This window comes from Vanacampus margaritifer, chromosome 2, assembly GCF_051991255.1.
Source record: "Vanacampus margaritifer isolate UIUO_Vmar chromosome 2, RoL_Vmar_1.0, whole genome shotgun sequence".
NCBI classification, from domain to species: domain Eukaryota; kingdom Metazoa; phylum Chordata; class Actinopteri; order Syngnathiformes; family Syngnathidae; genus Vanacampus; species Vanacampus margaritifer.
In genome coordinates this window covers 46,784,010-46,798,154 of record NC_135433.1, presented here as the reverse complement: position 1 = coordinate 46,798,154, position 14,145 = coordinate 46,784,010, and the positions used below count along the sequence as shown (strand labels likewise).

Sequence of the window (14,145 nt, the reverse complement as noted above, 5' to 3'; positions counted from 1 at the left end):
ATGTATATTTCAAATTCAGTTTGGTTCGATGCATCTTTTAAATCATCTTCAAAACCTTTTTTGTTACACTCCAAATATATATATTTTTGTGTGCGTGTGAAGAATTGAGTCAAATAAATGAGGTTAATGTTGTTACTTTGCTATAATAAACCTGGGCAGATTTTCATTGCTTTGCTTTAATAAACTAAACTGTTACTTTGTTTTAATAAAGCACAGTCAGTTGGTGTTGTTTTGTTTTAATAGACCACAGTTGACTCGTGTTTCTTTGTTTTAAAACACTAGGTGTGATTGTTGCTAAAGACTGCGTTATGGCTAATTGTGTTGCTTTATTTTAATAAACCAGGGCTGATCAGTATTTTTATTTTAAATAAATATACCTAAACCTGTTGTAATATCTGAACATGTCTAAGCAATAAATAATTTGAACCCTGCCTACCAAGGTTTAAAACGACCCGGATAAGACAAAAGCAAGTTCAGATGCAATTTCCACGTTTTCTTTTTTTCACCAAACATCCCTCCATGTATGTTTGTTTTTAGCGGTGAAACATGTTATTCTTTTACATCTTTAGCAGCAAGCATTTTTTTCCTTCCTTTTTTACCTTTTGTGCCACTTGAGTCACCCAGTGGGAAGTGCAGTTGCTGAGGTCCGGACCTTTGGAGCACCAGCTCCCTGCCGCCGTGCACAGGAAGGAGGCGACGCCTGCGGTAGCACAGAGCAAACACACGTTGGAGGGAGGCCAAAAAAGCCGTGCTCGGAAATTCTCGCTTGGCTTTCATTCACACGCAAACAAACTCACAGACACTCACACTTCGCTGCAGGAAACTAAATGTTCATTTCCAAACATTGCTTAAGCCTAGGCAGCTTTGTAAGGTAAGGAAAAATAATCATAGAGGGGGATTCTTGAAAACAGTCCGCTTAAAGTGAAACAGGGGGAGAAAACACCAACAGTTTCCTGTGAAGACACATTTGAAACACTTTAGACCTGGGAATAAAAAACACAAGATTACAGCTAATGAATAGCTATTTTCTGACAACAATGACAACACGTGTAGTCCTTTTCCCTTTTTAACCCTCATCAGTCAAAACAAGTCTCAATCCGGCTTTGATCTTGCGCTTTTTAATTTGACAGTGCTGTCAGAGTGTGTGTGAGACGGGGTGCTAAGGTAACTCTGTACGTGGCTAACGATTGTCAGCACAGCCGCATAATGGCCATCAGCGTGCCAACGCTGCCGGCTTTGATGTGGGACACTTTTAGCAACTGGAACTAATTCTTATCTAATATGACCGTGCGGATACACTCACACAATTACGACTCCAAGATAGCAGAATTAATGCTGCTTATCACGAGGCGGCTGCTTTACTGTTCATGCACTGTTGCGTTGTTCTGATTTACATTTTTCCCCATAGGAAAAACTGGACTCTAACTGGGCAGAACTGTCGCCATCATAAAGCCTTTATTAACTGAGCAGGCAATTTTTAAATAACACACTATATTTTCTTCTTGAGAAACATTAGTACCAGGTAAGTGAGATTAAATAAGCGATGTCAGAACCAAAGTAGCAATTTTGCCGGTTAAAACCTCACATTTGACTAAGCCTGGTTTGTTAAAAATGCATTAGTAGGAACTACAACTGTGTTAGGCTGTCAGAATTAGTCCTTTTTGCTTATTAAATTGCCTTTGAAAATAACTCTGACAGATCCTGCCGGCTGTGTACGGATGTGGCACTCTCTTAACGGCTAGTTGCTAGCCACTAACGCTGGGAACATAAGCTATATTCTACACGTCAGTAAGCATTAAAAAATGTTATATTAATGGAACATTATTCCTTAAAATTTTATTTCAATGCTGTTTAAACATGTAACAGATTGCAACTTGTTTGTTTAATACAGTGGCTCACAGTTATAAGCCTGAAGTATATTTTCATACAAATCTTACAGTGTACATGTACAAGTTTACTGATTACTATTTTCTAAATTTGAGTAAAAAAATAAAAAATAATCGCAATAATTGACTTATAGATTCGTATCGGGATTAATCAAATCAAATCGTGACCTATGAATTGTGATGCAGATCGAATCGCAAACTACTAGGCAATTCACACCTCTAGTCGTTACCTACTTCCTCAGCACAGGAGATGTCATCTTCAGTCAACAGCAAGTGGGAAAAATATTTTTTAAAGTTATTAATTGTACAAGAAAAACAAAGACGTTATCAAATTCATTCTGAACAAAAAAAACAACTTTTTACTGCTGAAAATGTCTCAGTGAGTCAAGTATCCCTTTAATTAGTGATTGAAAAGGATTTCAGGATGACATGTTGATGTTGGTAGCAGCAATTTGAGATGGCAATTTATACAGTGGGCTCAAACTATCCAATTTTCAGCTGGGAAGATGAGTCAAGTCCTTTACACCAGATTGGCAATATGTTGCAAAAATACACAAATAGCCAAAGACAAATAGGATTTTAAAAAAATACGTTTTTTCACCTATTAAACTGCCTTTGAAAAGAGTTCAGACGCATCCTGACGGCCTATATGGGATACTCACTTAGCGGCTAGCTGCTTGCACTGGCCGCTAACGCCGGAAACATGTGCCACATTTTACAATGTCATTGTAATTAATTCTTTTTTTCTTTTTTTTAGCATCCTTAAATAGTGATTGACCATAATTTCAGGATGACATTATGTTGATGTTTGTGGCAACAGTTTAAGATAGTAATTTAAACTATGGTACAATTGCTTAGCGGCTAGTTTCTTGCTACTAGCCGATAAAGCTAGGAGCTTGCGACACATTTTACAATGCCAGTATTTTTTTTTCCCAGCATCCTTAATTAGTGATTGAACATGATTTCAAGACGACATTATGTTGATGTTTGTGGCAACAGTTAAAGATAGCAATTTAAACTATGGTACATTTGCTTAGCGGCTAGTTTCTTGCTACTAGCCGATAAAGCTAGGAGCTTGCGACACATTTTACAATGCCAGTATTTTTTTTTCCCAGCATCCTTAATTAGTGATTGAACATGATTTCAAGACGACATTATGTTGATGTTTGTGGCAACAGTTAAAGATAGCAATTTAAACTATGGTACAATTGCTTAGCGGCTAGTTTCTTGCTACTAGCCGATAATGCTAGGAGCTTGCGACATCTACAATGCCAGCATTTCTTTTTTCAGCATCCTTAATTAATGATTGAACATGATTTCAAACTGACGTGTTGATGTTGGTGGCAAGAGTGTAAGATAGCGATTTAAACTTACAGTGTTACAATTATCCAACTTCCAATTTGTAAGAATGAGTTAAGTGAGTTGGCCTTCGCACCGCGTTAGCAGCGCGTTACAAAAATGCCGTAAATAGCCAGAGATAAAAAGGAGGTGTTTTTTGGGGTGACTTTAGAGGTGTATTATTGTTATTTTTCTACTGAAAATGTTGATCAATTTTCAAATTGTAACACAATGTCTCGGGAGTGCCAATGCTCAGACTACACTATGAATAGAAAAGGCACAAAAATAGACTTGTAAGCTACAAGGGAGAAGAGCTCCCACAGAGACTAGTCAAGCCTTTACAAGTCTACAGTTAGTTAAACAAACACACATGGCAGACTCACCTCTGGTGCCTTTGGGGCAGGGCCTCTCCACGGTGGATCCCGTGTGGGTCTGGGGCCAGTCGATGGCCCGCTGCTGGGTCGCCTCGCAGAAGCGTCTGGGCGTGGGCGGCATCTCCGGCAAGGTGGGCTGCGCAGTCGCAGAGCCTCGCGTGTCTTCGAACGGATCCCTGCCGTCTCTGGGGTCGGCTCCTCCGCCCGCTGTTGGGTCATTTTGACCCTTTGCGGTGGGTGCATCTGTGGCTGACATGACGGTGGTGGTTCTGGGCGGTGGTGAAGAGATGGGGAATTCGCCCACTGGTGCCACTAAAGCGAGGGAAACGTGGAGATGTTAGTGATGGGAAAGTAAATAGTGGATGTTTATTTACTCAACTGAGATGAAGGTCTTTATTTGTACACAATTCTGGAGTTTTTGTTTTAATAAACCAGGAACTATTGTTGTCACTTTGTTGTACTAAATCAAACTGTTGTTGCTTTGTTGTGATAAAACAACGCCGACTGTTGTTACTTCTCATACTCGCACCTCTGCTGAGATATATTTAACAACCTGGTTAGGGTTAGTTTCACTCCCAGAAGTGTTAAAATAATTCCATTTATTATATTTGATGTTTACTAATTGCAAGAATAGTCACAAATAAGCTTTAATGACCTTAACAATAGCAAAACTGGCCTCCATTTAAATCAGTGTTAAAAATACACTTTGGGGGTTGAAATGAACTCTGAAACATTTAACACCAAAATTGAACACTCCAAATTTGTTGTGCACCAGGCCAACTGGTGGGACTACGATGTGATAACCATAGAGAATTGCTACTTTTTGTCAAATATTTCTCAAATCTTGCTTACATTACAATTAATTTAAGGGAGTGTTTACATGAATTGGTAGGTGCTGCAGTTTTGGTTAGCGACATAGTTCAAATGGGTTCATCAGTTAACCCTATAAAGCCCGAACCATGAAATATATGAGAGAAAATTCTGATTCTTTGTAAATAGAGTATTTATTGGCCCTTTTGAAAAATAAATATATATATATATTATATATATATAAAAGTCATATATGGAAGTTGATTTTCAACAACAACAATATATATATTGTTGTTGTTGAAAATCAACTTTCATATATGACTTTTGATTTGTGTCATATTTGATACATCCGGTTACAATGCTTTAAATAAGTATATTTATAACTGTCAAAAATATAATAATAAACAGACATTAAAAGAAAATTTACCACTATTAATTCATTCCCCTTCCAGCCATTTTACAGAAGCAAACCCCTTTGCTCCCGTCTACAATTAGCATTAGAATATAGCAAAGTTTCACCATTATTTACAAACCTGTTGAAAACACTGGGGGAAAAGACCTTGTTGCAACACGGCCCTGGCTGATCTCTTGTACTCTGCTGTCACCCGCTGGCCATTCTTTGTAATAACTACCATTGCTTTAAGCGACCTCTCAGATCAGAAGCTGCATCAAACACTTCTATATGCTCTAGTATTAAAAACAGAGAAAAAAAACAAATATGTCTTTGGGACACTGGTAATGTTTAAAATATAACGTATTTATACGTTTTTGGGAGCAAATGAGTTAATAAGTGTAGGTGTCTTTCCGTTTTCAATTAGGGCGATCTAGCAATGTTGCTAGAAAAGCCATCAGGTGGGTGATACTGCCCTCTAACGGATTATCCGTGCAATGCATGTTTCAGATCATATATATATATTCAGATCAGGGTTTTAAAATATATATACTCATGAAATAGAGTGCTCAAAATGTCTTGTATTTAATATGATACGTTTGAGGTTACAGGCTTAAGTTTAGAAGTTTCACATTGATGATTAAACTCCGGACACATTTTTTTCATGATTTTCTTTGAAGGACGGTTAAATGCCTTCCATCCATCATTTGACTTTTCTTCTTCTCTTTAAACTCCTAAATGAGACATTTTGACACAGAAAAGTGAACGCTTTCCCAACAAGATTTGCTACCTTTAATTGATTAAATGTCAGCCGTGAAGACAAAGTGTGCTTACTTTTGTCTTTTTTTTTTTTGTAAGATGCTGACACTTGGTAGGCGAATGCTCCATTACAACCCCGCCACCCCAACCAAAACAAACCTCAAACGTCAGCAACAACATGATTACCCAGTATTGAGTCTGCAAAGTCAATCTATGCACAACTAGTGTACAAGCGTGCATGCTAAGCCGCTCGGTGTTTGTCGCACGGCGCAGGTGCTTCAAAACGCGATGTTATCTCCCGCGGAGCGCCTCGAGATAAACAGGAAATGAGAGCAGAAATCGGCTGGGAATAGGGTGGAAAGCAGTCGGATTGGCCAATATGAAGACAAGAGGCACGCGGATGGTCACTTGTCTCTTTTCTACCCACAACAAGCCGATTGTATTGGCAGATAAAAGCAGCTTTCAACAATGAGGTCTGGCGACGGTGCCGTCTTCCAGTTCCCAGGGCGATTGTGTGAAAATGCAATATCATGCTATCTGACGCTCCATTATCACACACATATCTCCATTTCCTGGGGGACCAGGCCCGTCGTCGCATTCACACTAATCAGCCGGGCAGGGGAATATTTGCTTTTTCATTCACAGTGAAATATATGAGTTTATTACACAAAGCCGATGTGTGGCGGCGGCGGTGGTCACAAGGCCACAGCTGTTGGCTATGAGGAAAATAAATATAAAAGCCCCCGGACCACCCCATGGAGAGGCGCAATTGTGACATTTGCCCACAGCGACCTTTCTGCTTGGCGGGAGCTGTGGCTAATTACCTTACGCTCATTCAGTCATTGTGTGCGTGTCAGGCACACTCGCGCAGGTCGGCCAGGCTGAATGTAGCCGGCATTAAAGCCTGTGTGCAGAGAGGGTGAGGATTTACGTGGTAAAAATCTTCAATTAGAACTGACGAGAGAGTAAAAGAAAGGCTTGGGTGAAACGAGGTAAGAGGAGTACTAATAAATGGCATGACAAAAATGGCCAAATTTGTAAAAGATTTAAGTGTACGATAGATAACGTAATCAACTCTAGTGCCTGGACTCTTACCCCAAATTTGCATTTTCATATTGGTTTACCATTTAACCACCAAATCCCGAATAAATTTGAATGGGTTATTAACTCATTCACTCCCAGCCATTTCACTGAAGTAACCCCCTTCACTCCTGCCTGTATTACGGATTTGGCAAGGCCACCAGAATATTGTGTTCTATTGCTATAAAAAAAAATAGAACCTACTAAAAGAAAGATTACAGTCTCTTCTTTCATCAGGAGAAAAGTAAATTTGTGTCTGTTTCTGTTTTGCAGCAAATAGCATTAGAATACAGCTAAGTTTAATCATTATTCAAATACTTGTTGAAAACTCTGGGGGAAAAAAGCTTGTTGTAACATGGCCCTAGCTGATCTCTTATACTCTGCTGCCATCTGCTGGCCATTTTTTGTAATAACTACCATTGCTTTAAGCAACCTTTTCAGGTCAGACGCAGCATCAAAGCCTTCTGTATGCTCTAGCATAAATAGAGCAAAAAACGTATACATACGTTTTTTTAGGAGTGAAGGACAAATATTTTTAAAAAAGTATTTATACGTTTTTGGGTTTGAATGAGTTAATTGTACCGAAAAACACATTATAGATCATTACATCACATCACATCAAGAAAGCTCCATATTAAAAAAAAAAAATCTTGTTTAATTATTTAAAAACAGATTGTCAATGTTTACACTGTGTTGTCACGCTATGTCTGTATTTGTATTTTTTATTCTTACGAAATTAATTAATTAATTATTAATCACTTAATTGTGACGAGGGCTTAGCTTTGCCGCCACGAGGAAAACGCACTCCCACACATAACGTCGACAACGCTCCCACAGCGACTGGACAAACAACAGACTAAATACACCAACACTAAGACACACCTGGGGAAACATAAGTAGATGAGGGCACTGATTGGTCACACACACTGGGAAGGGAAGACATACACAGGTGGACAAGGTTAGACATAACGAGACAAGGGATAGAAACCAGGAACACATGACAAACACCAACCACAGACAAAAACAACAAGAACACCCATAACAAAACCCAACCCCCACAGAACGGAAACATGACACAATGTAGGCAGCGGATGGCCGACAGTGGTGCCAAAGCACTCCCAAGGTTTCCACCAGTGGGCAACAATATACCAATAATATCCATTATACAATGAGCAATTGTATAAACTATAATGAAAGCATGGTGGAGTAATAAAGTGTAACCGTGCCAATTGTACATACGTAGGTAGGTCAAGCTGTATAAAAGACAGAAGAAGGTTGAAAACGGACTCATTTTGGACATGCGTTCCCATGACAACAGTCTTTTCAACTCTTTGGCCACTTTGTGTTTCTCTGCAAATTGATCGCCAGCCATTGGCCTTGTTGCGCGCAAAACAGCATTTCCAGCCATGAACCTCTGAATAGTTGCCAATGTCATGTGTTAAAGCATTCCAACATTCCAAATGTTACTGCTATTGTGTGAATGCACCCTAAAGCATGAATTTGCGCTTCTGATTTCATTCCGTTTTCCTGTCTGTCGAGTCATTTTTCCAGTTGTGCAAGCCAAGCAGAAGTCCGCATCCTCTCCACGAGCGAGTTAATGATCGAGATGAGTGAGCGTTGCCGCATGCGGCTCCACAATATGTCAATACTTGGCATTCTTTTACCTCCCCGGCAGACGTAAGCGGCAGGCCGCCTCGCATGTGTATACCGTACGAGCCCGACAGCTGCCCAATGCTATTTACGGCGCAGATCGATTGGTCCTCCAAAATGGTTTTTATTTTTATGCTGCGCTGTGTTTTATGAAAGACTTCTTCCTGTACTCCCGTGCTTTAGATTGCGTAAATGATTTCCTGAAAGGAGGCCTGTAAAAAAAGCAAGATATAATTGCAAACTGCCAGTAAAAGACAGCAGGGGAAAAAAAGTAATGTACTCTTGTCAACCTCGAGAAATAAAAGGAAATCACTCAGCTTTGCCTTGGTTATTGTTCTGGACAGCTTTACAAATCATAATCTGCTGTGTTGGCTTTCTTTGTCCTGGCTCATGTTAGGAAACATGGTGCAATAAAGCGGGAACGCCAGAACAGACGGTCTGGACATTTGGAGTTGTTGGTCGGAACGATTGTTGTTAAGACTTTGAGTGTGCAAAATTGAAAATGGAGCACATTACTTGACCCCAGGCCATATCTATTGAAATTATGACTTTGCTACTGCAACAGCATAAGTTAGTGGTAAGACTAGAGCGCATTATGACGTACGTACAAATTTAGTTTTGTCTCCGGTTTAGGAACAGAACTCTATCATAAAGCGAGAACCCTATGTTAGGGCTGCGCGATTATGGAAAAAAAAAAATCACAATTATTCAAACAATTATTAATTTTTTGGTTTAAACATTAAAAAATATTAAGACAAATTAAATTCTTTAAAACACCATAATTATGTAAACTCCTTTTGGACCAAACAGAATTTATAATAACAATGTATCAAAACAACTACAAATTAATATTATTAGGGCTGCAGCTATCGAATATTTTGGTATTTGAATAACTTACTGAAATTTTTGATTTCTAGCGAATAATTGGGTATTTAGATATAGGGGTGCAACAGTTTCAGATTTTGGTGTAGGATTATACAGACGCTCCCCTACTTACGAACATTCGTGCTACGAACAACGGTACATACGAACATGTCTGCGCGCATGTCAAAAAATGTTCGGAAAGAGATGCTGTAAGTTAGATTTTTTATTGCGCACCTTTTTCCGAGTACTGTAGTGCTTCTTTCCGCCGCTAATACCGCCACTTGGCGCTGTGAGAGCTCACCCAGCATTGGAGGCTCAGCAACGTGTCGAGGAGGAGGAAGAAGAAGAAACGCCTGTCGCTCATAGATAAAGCCATCGCACTCTTCGAGCAGCAAGACCCAAATATTGAACGTTGCACAAAGGTTGCAAATCAATTGAATGATGCCATACAGTGCTACCGCATCATTTATGATGACAAAAGAAGAAAACTGTGCAATCGTCGTTAGATCGCTTCTTTCGGCCATTTTCTAGTAAATCCTCCAAGGAAGATACTCATCAACCCTCTTCTTCTCCTCGACCCTCAACTTCTTCCTACATTGAAGTTACGGAGGAGGAAGTAACTTTTGAAGCCCATTCCAGCGATGACGAAGAACCTCTCATGATATAAAATCCTCCTCTTCCTCCTCCTCCATCATCTCCTTAAGCATCGAGTACATCTTCCAAAAGTAAGTTAAACTTCATTTTATTTATCTTATTACGTACATGTACATACTGTGTGTCTCTCGCTCTCTCTCTCTAACATACGTAGTACAGTACTGTACGTATTCTCTTTAAACATAAATTAGAATACAAAATATAGCACTGAAGCAACTTACGAACAAATTCACCTTACGAACGATCGCTCGGAACGTAACTCGTTCGTAAGTTGGGGAGCGTCTGTAGTCTGAAAAAATATATATTTTACGGCTATTCTTGTAGACCTAAAAAAAAATAAATATATCACATCAGTATTAAATGCTAAATGGGCCGTGTAGAAACAGAAAAGCAATGAACTATGCCACATGGTACATTCTGCGCCGCATGTGAGCGGAAATAATGTTGAATGGCTGCGGTTTAAAAACCACGGTTAATCGTAAAACCGGTTAATTGCTGCACCCCTAGTTGGATAAAAAAAACAACATATATTCTTGCTTGGGTTAAAGTACAATTATAAAAACTGAAGACAAACAACACATTTGCATGTAATAATGAACAACCAACTGGTTTTCATTATTAGATAATGAACTTTTTTTTTTTTTACTTAGATTTTAAGTATCAAACTATTTTCCTCTCTCAACCAGTGATATTTTAGACAAATCTCTCTCCATAGATTTTGGACTATGGGACTAAAGTGACGTCAGAACCACAGTAGCAATTTTGTCGGCTAAACCACATTTGAGAAAGCTTGGTTTCTTAATAAGTGATCAGTAGGAACGGCAACTTAGTCAGGCTGTCAGCATGAAAGTGTGCACAGTCCATCAATTAACCATTTTCCGAACGCTTATCCTCATGAGCATCTCAGCTGTCTACAGTGCTGTAGTCATTTACGCCTTTGAAAAGTAATCAGATGTTTGGGGCACTTGAGCGCTGCTAGCTAGCACTGTTAGCTTGCCACTTAGGTGCTGGTAGCTCGCTTGCAGCTAGCAGCTGCCGCTAAGCACTAGCAACAGGCTCCGTACAATACAGCGTAATTATGTCGCTCTTAACTGGAGCTTGAAGGCGATTTCAGGATGAAGTTGTGTTACTCATGTCTGTCGCAACAGTTTAGGGCATCTATATAGCCGCCACAAAGTCTGAATGGCCCTTACACTCCTACGACACGCTTCCGGGCACAAATGCATTGCTCTCTATACTACTTTGTAAGGCAAGGTTTATTTTGAAATTGGATTTCTCACCACGTTAGCGCCATGTATTGTCATGCATACTGCCACTGGCTTGACTACGACTTCTTAAGCGCCTAAGAGGGTATCCAAGGCAGAAATGCCGAGGACTGGTTTCAGCCCTAGTATTAATAATCTTTTTTTTTTTACGATTCTGCCTATTTTTGTAATAGAATTTCGATTAATTGCACAGCCCTACCGTCACATAGATGTTGTGAAATCAACACACTCCCGCTGGCATGATAAGAGTTACAGCTGTAAGATGATGATTGCATTTACCTTACTTACATGACTTTTACGACACACACAAGCAATTTCCTTTTGATAGCAAGGATCACAAACTTGTCGGAGAGAACTGCGCCATTTAACGGCATTCACTCTCGAGAGGAGGTGAAGTCATTTTTCTAGGGAAGCCACAGACACCAAACAAACATCACTCAAATACAAGGAAGAGGCAGCATTAGGCTTCAACGATGAAGCATGATGAATTTTTGATCTCTTTATAACTCCCCAGAGTCGTTTACGATCATGACAAAACGTTTTAGAGTCATCCATATTCCACCACGTTTCTGTTTTTGTGTGGCGGATGTGCTAAATTAACATTTTAATTTCCCCTAACTGAATACATGCTGTCAACATGTCCGACCAAGCAGTGGCATAAAAAGACCAGTAAGCCATCTAATAGTGGTTATTTAGTGCCAACAAATGACAACTTGTAATCATTTTAAATTCTGAAAAGATGCCTTACAAGATTAATCTTCTTGGTATAATAGAAAACAAGAGGGACATCTTCCTAGCCTCCCATTAATTAATAGCATTGACGCTCACAAATAGTTGAATGGTGAGAAAGAGGAGAAAATATGCAATGATATATACAGAAGGTCGGCCACTCAAAAAGCTAGTTCAGTCAATTTTGGTCGCGTTGCTCTGTACGGCTTGATTTTCTGTTGTGGCTAATGCTAGCTTAACGCATCACCGAAGCCAAGCTGATCGGCTTCTTGGTGTGGCTTTTACGTTAGGCTTACAGTACTAGAGTGTAAATCTACAGAAGAATGTCAATTGTTGTCAATTGATCTTTTCAGCCAAAATGAGAGACAAGTGGATCCTTTGGAAACCACAGGAGTGAGTAAAGATGGCTGTTGGTTAGCCTTCATTTGTGGATAAAAACAGTAACTACAGTTGCAGTTTTTGCCTTTTTCACCTCGAGCAAGAGCTGGTAATTAATGACAGCGAAACAAATCCCACAAGACATGAATTTTACATCAGGCCTTTCTCTTTCTTCAACGCCGTTCCGCTTTTCAGTCGAGGTTTTGCGGCGTGGAAGGCAGAAAGAGACACGACGATTCATGTGCCGTTGCTAACTTAGGAATATTATTTCTGGAGATGAAAAAGCGGCCTGTCCAACGGTCGTGACACTTCTTTAAGGAGCGGCAGACAGAAAAAGCACCACTGGACCTGAACCCGGTGTCTTGCGCGCGTAATTTATGAGGCCTGAAAGTGAATTTGGTGAAGTTGCAGACGTAGCATATTTAAGGGAAAAGGCTAACCGACGCACACTAAAAACACATACAAAAAGGCAGAAATACATGTCCGCAAATACAGTAGTTGCCGAGTATTTATTCAACTGCAGACGGGTGGAGTGAATGCCCATTTTTCAGAATATGTCTAAAACAAGTAAAAGTAGAGTTTAAAAACAAAATAATACAGTAAATGCTGTAGCTCCCAGAATATTTTATTTATTATTGTTATCATAATAATAATAATAATAATAATAATAATGGATTGGTTTTCATATAGCGCTTTTATCTATAGATTTTTTGGGGTTAAAGACTAGGGGTGCCCCGATTACAATTTCTCGGCCGATCACCAATCCTCAATCTTTTAAAAAGTCTGACCTGCCAATTCCGATTTTTTCCATAACAAGCAGCATATACCTTCAGTGTTCTAATCTTGTTTTATTGGAAAACATTGAACACTATCTGCGAAATAATACAAAATGGGTTGTTTTAACTGCACATGAAGTAGTTCTCTCAAATGAAAATGAAAATCCTATTAGTCATCTAAGCAGAAGAGGACAGTGGCTGGCTTTTTCAGACCTCTGAGGAGGGAGAAGAGATTGGTAGAAAAGATCGGTTTATTTTTAAGGCATCGTCCTATCACTAATCCCCCAAAATTAAGGAAATTGGGGCCGATAAATCATCCGGCCGGCCGATCGATTGGTGCATCCCTATTAGAGACAAAATACAAATACAACATTGCAGAGCAACTACGTGCCGCGGCCTATTTAATACTACCTTTAATACTGAACAGCGAGTTCACTTACAGACTGTTGTGTATTCAATTTTAATGTCTGACCATTTATTTTCCCAATGCTATATTTGTGCCTTAAGTGGATGATCTACCCGGCGACTAATTGGGACATTGTGAACGGTGCACTGTGTATCCTGCTGACGTCAAATAGTAAGTGTCGACAAACAGAAAGCTGCGGAGCTTAACGCACTCATGCAACTCCAAGGCTAACCTGGAGCCATCATTTCATGGATGTGCAAGTAAATCAGAGTGCAGCAGGCTGGCATACACTTTGGTTGGAAAATAACATCAGCCGGGGGAAGCACGCAGGGAAAGACGGGCTTAGTTTGACATTTCAATTCACAGCGGACGCCCCATTCGTGCTGACGACACGGCGGCAGCTTATGCCAAGCAGCCGTTCATTCTGAGGGCCCTGATCAAATGTTACCTAAAAGACAAATTAATTTTCCCCATTCGCTCCTGGCAATTATTGGCGCTTCAGAATGATTTCTTCTTGAAAGAAATCAGTTTGTAATTGTATCTTTGCACATCACGGAGGAGGCTTCACAGATGTCGCCCGCCTTTGTTGTTTAAGGGCATGTTTTAAAAGGAGATCAATTGATCGATCAGCACTATCCTGTGTTTGTAATACATTTGTAGACATTTTCTTTTAATGACGTGTGAACTGTCTGGAACAATAAGCGGCGTGATCGATAAGAACGCTGATGTTTGCTAATCACATCAATCAAGAGTGGAATTAGGAAGATTGCACGGTTACAAACACA

At 39.7% G+C, this 14,145-nt stretch overlaps 1 protein-coding gene across 11 annotated transcripts in view; it reads right to left on the bottom strand.

Annotated features, from left to right (window-relative positions):
- Positions 1-14,145, bottom strand: part of adgrl2b.1 (adhesion G protein-coupled receptor L2b, tandem duplicate 1) — a 162,881-nt gene that overhangs the window by 51,625 nt on the left and 97,111 nt on the right. For all 11 annotated transcript variants that reach the window (XM_077556547.1, XM_077556551.1, XM_077556549.1 and 8 more), the window contains 2 exons: positions 3,608-3,910; positions 600-700 (listed from right to left, as the gene is read on the bottom strand). In XM_077556547.1, the coding sequence (XP_077412673.1) occupies positions 600-700; positions 3,608-3,910 (404 nt within the window). The remainder of the gene's footprint in view (positions 1-599; positions 701-3,607; positions 3,911-14,145) is intronic.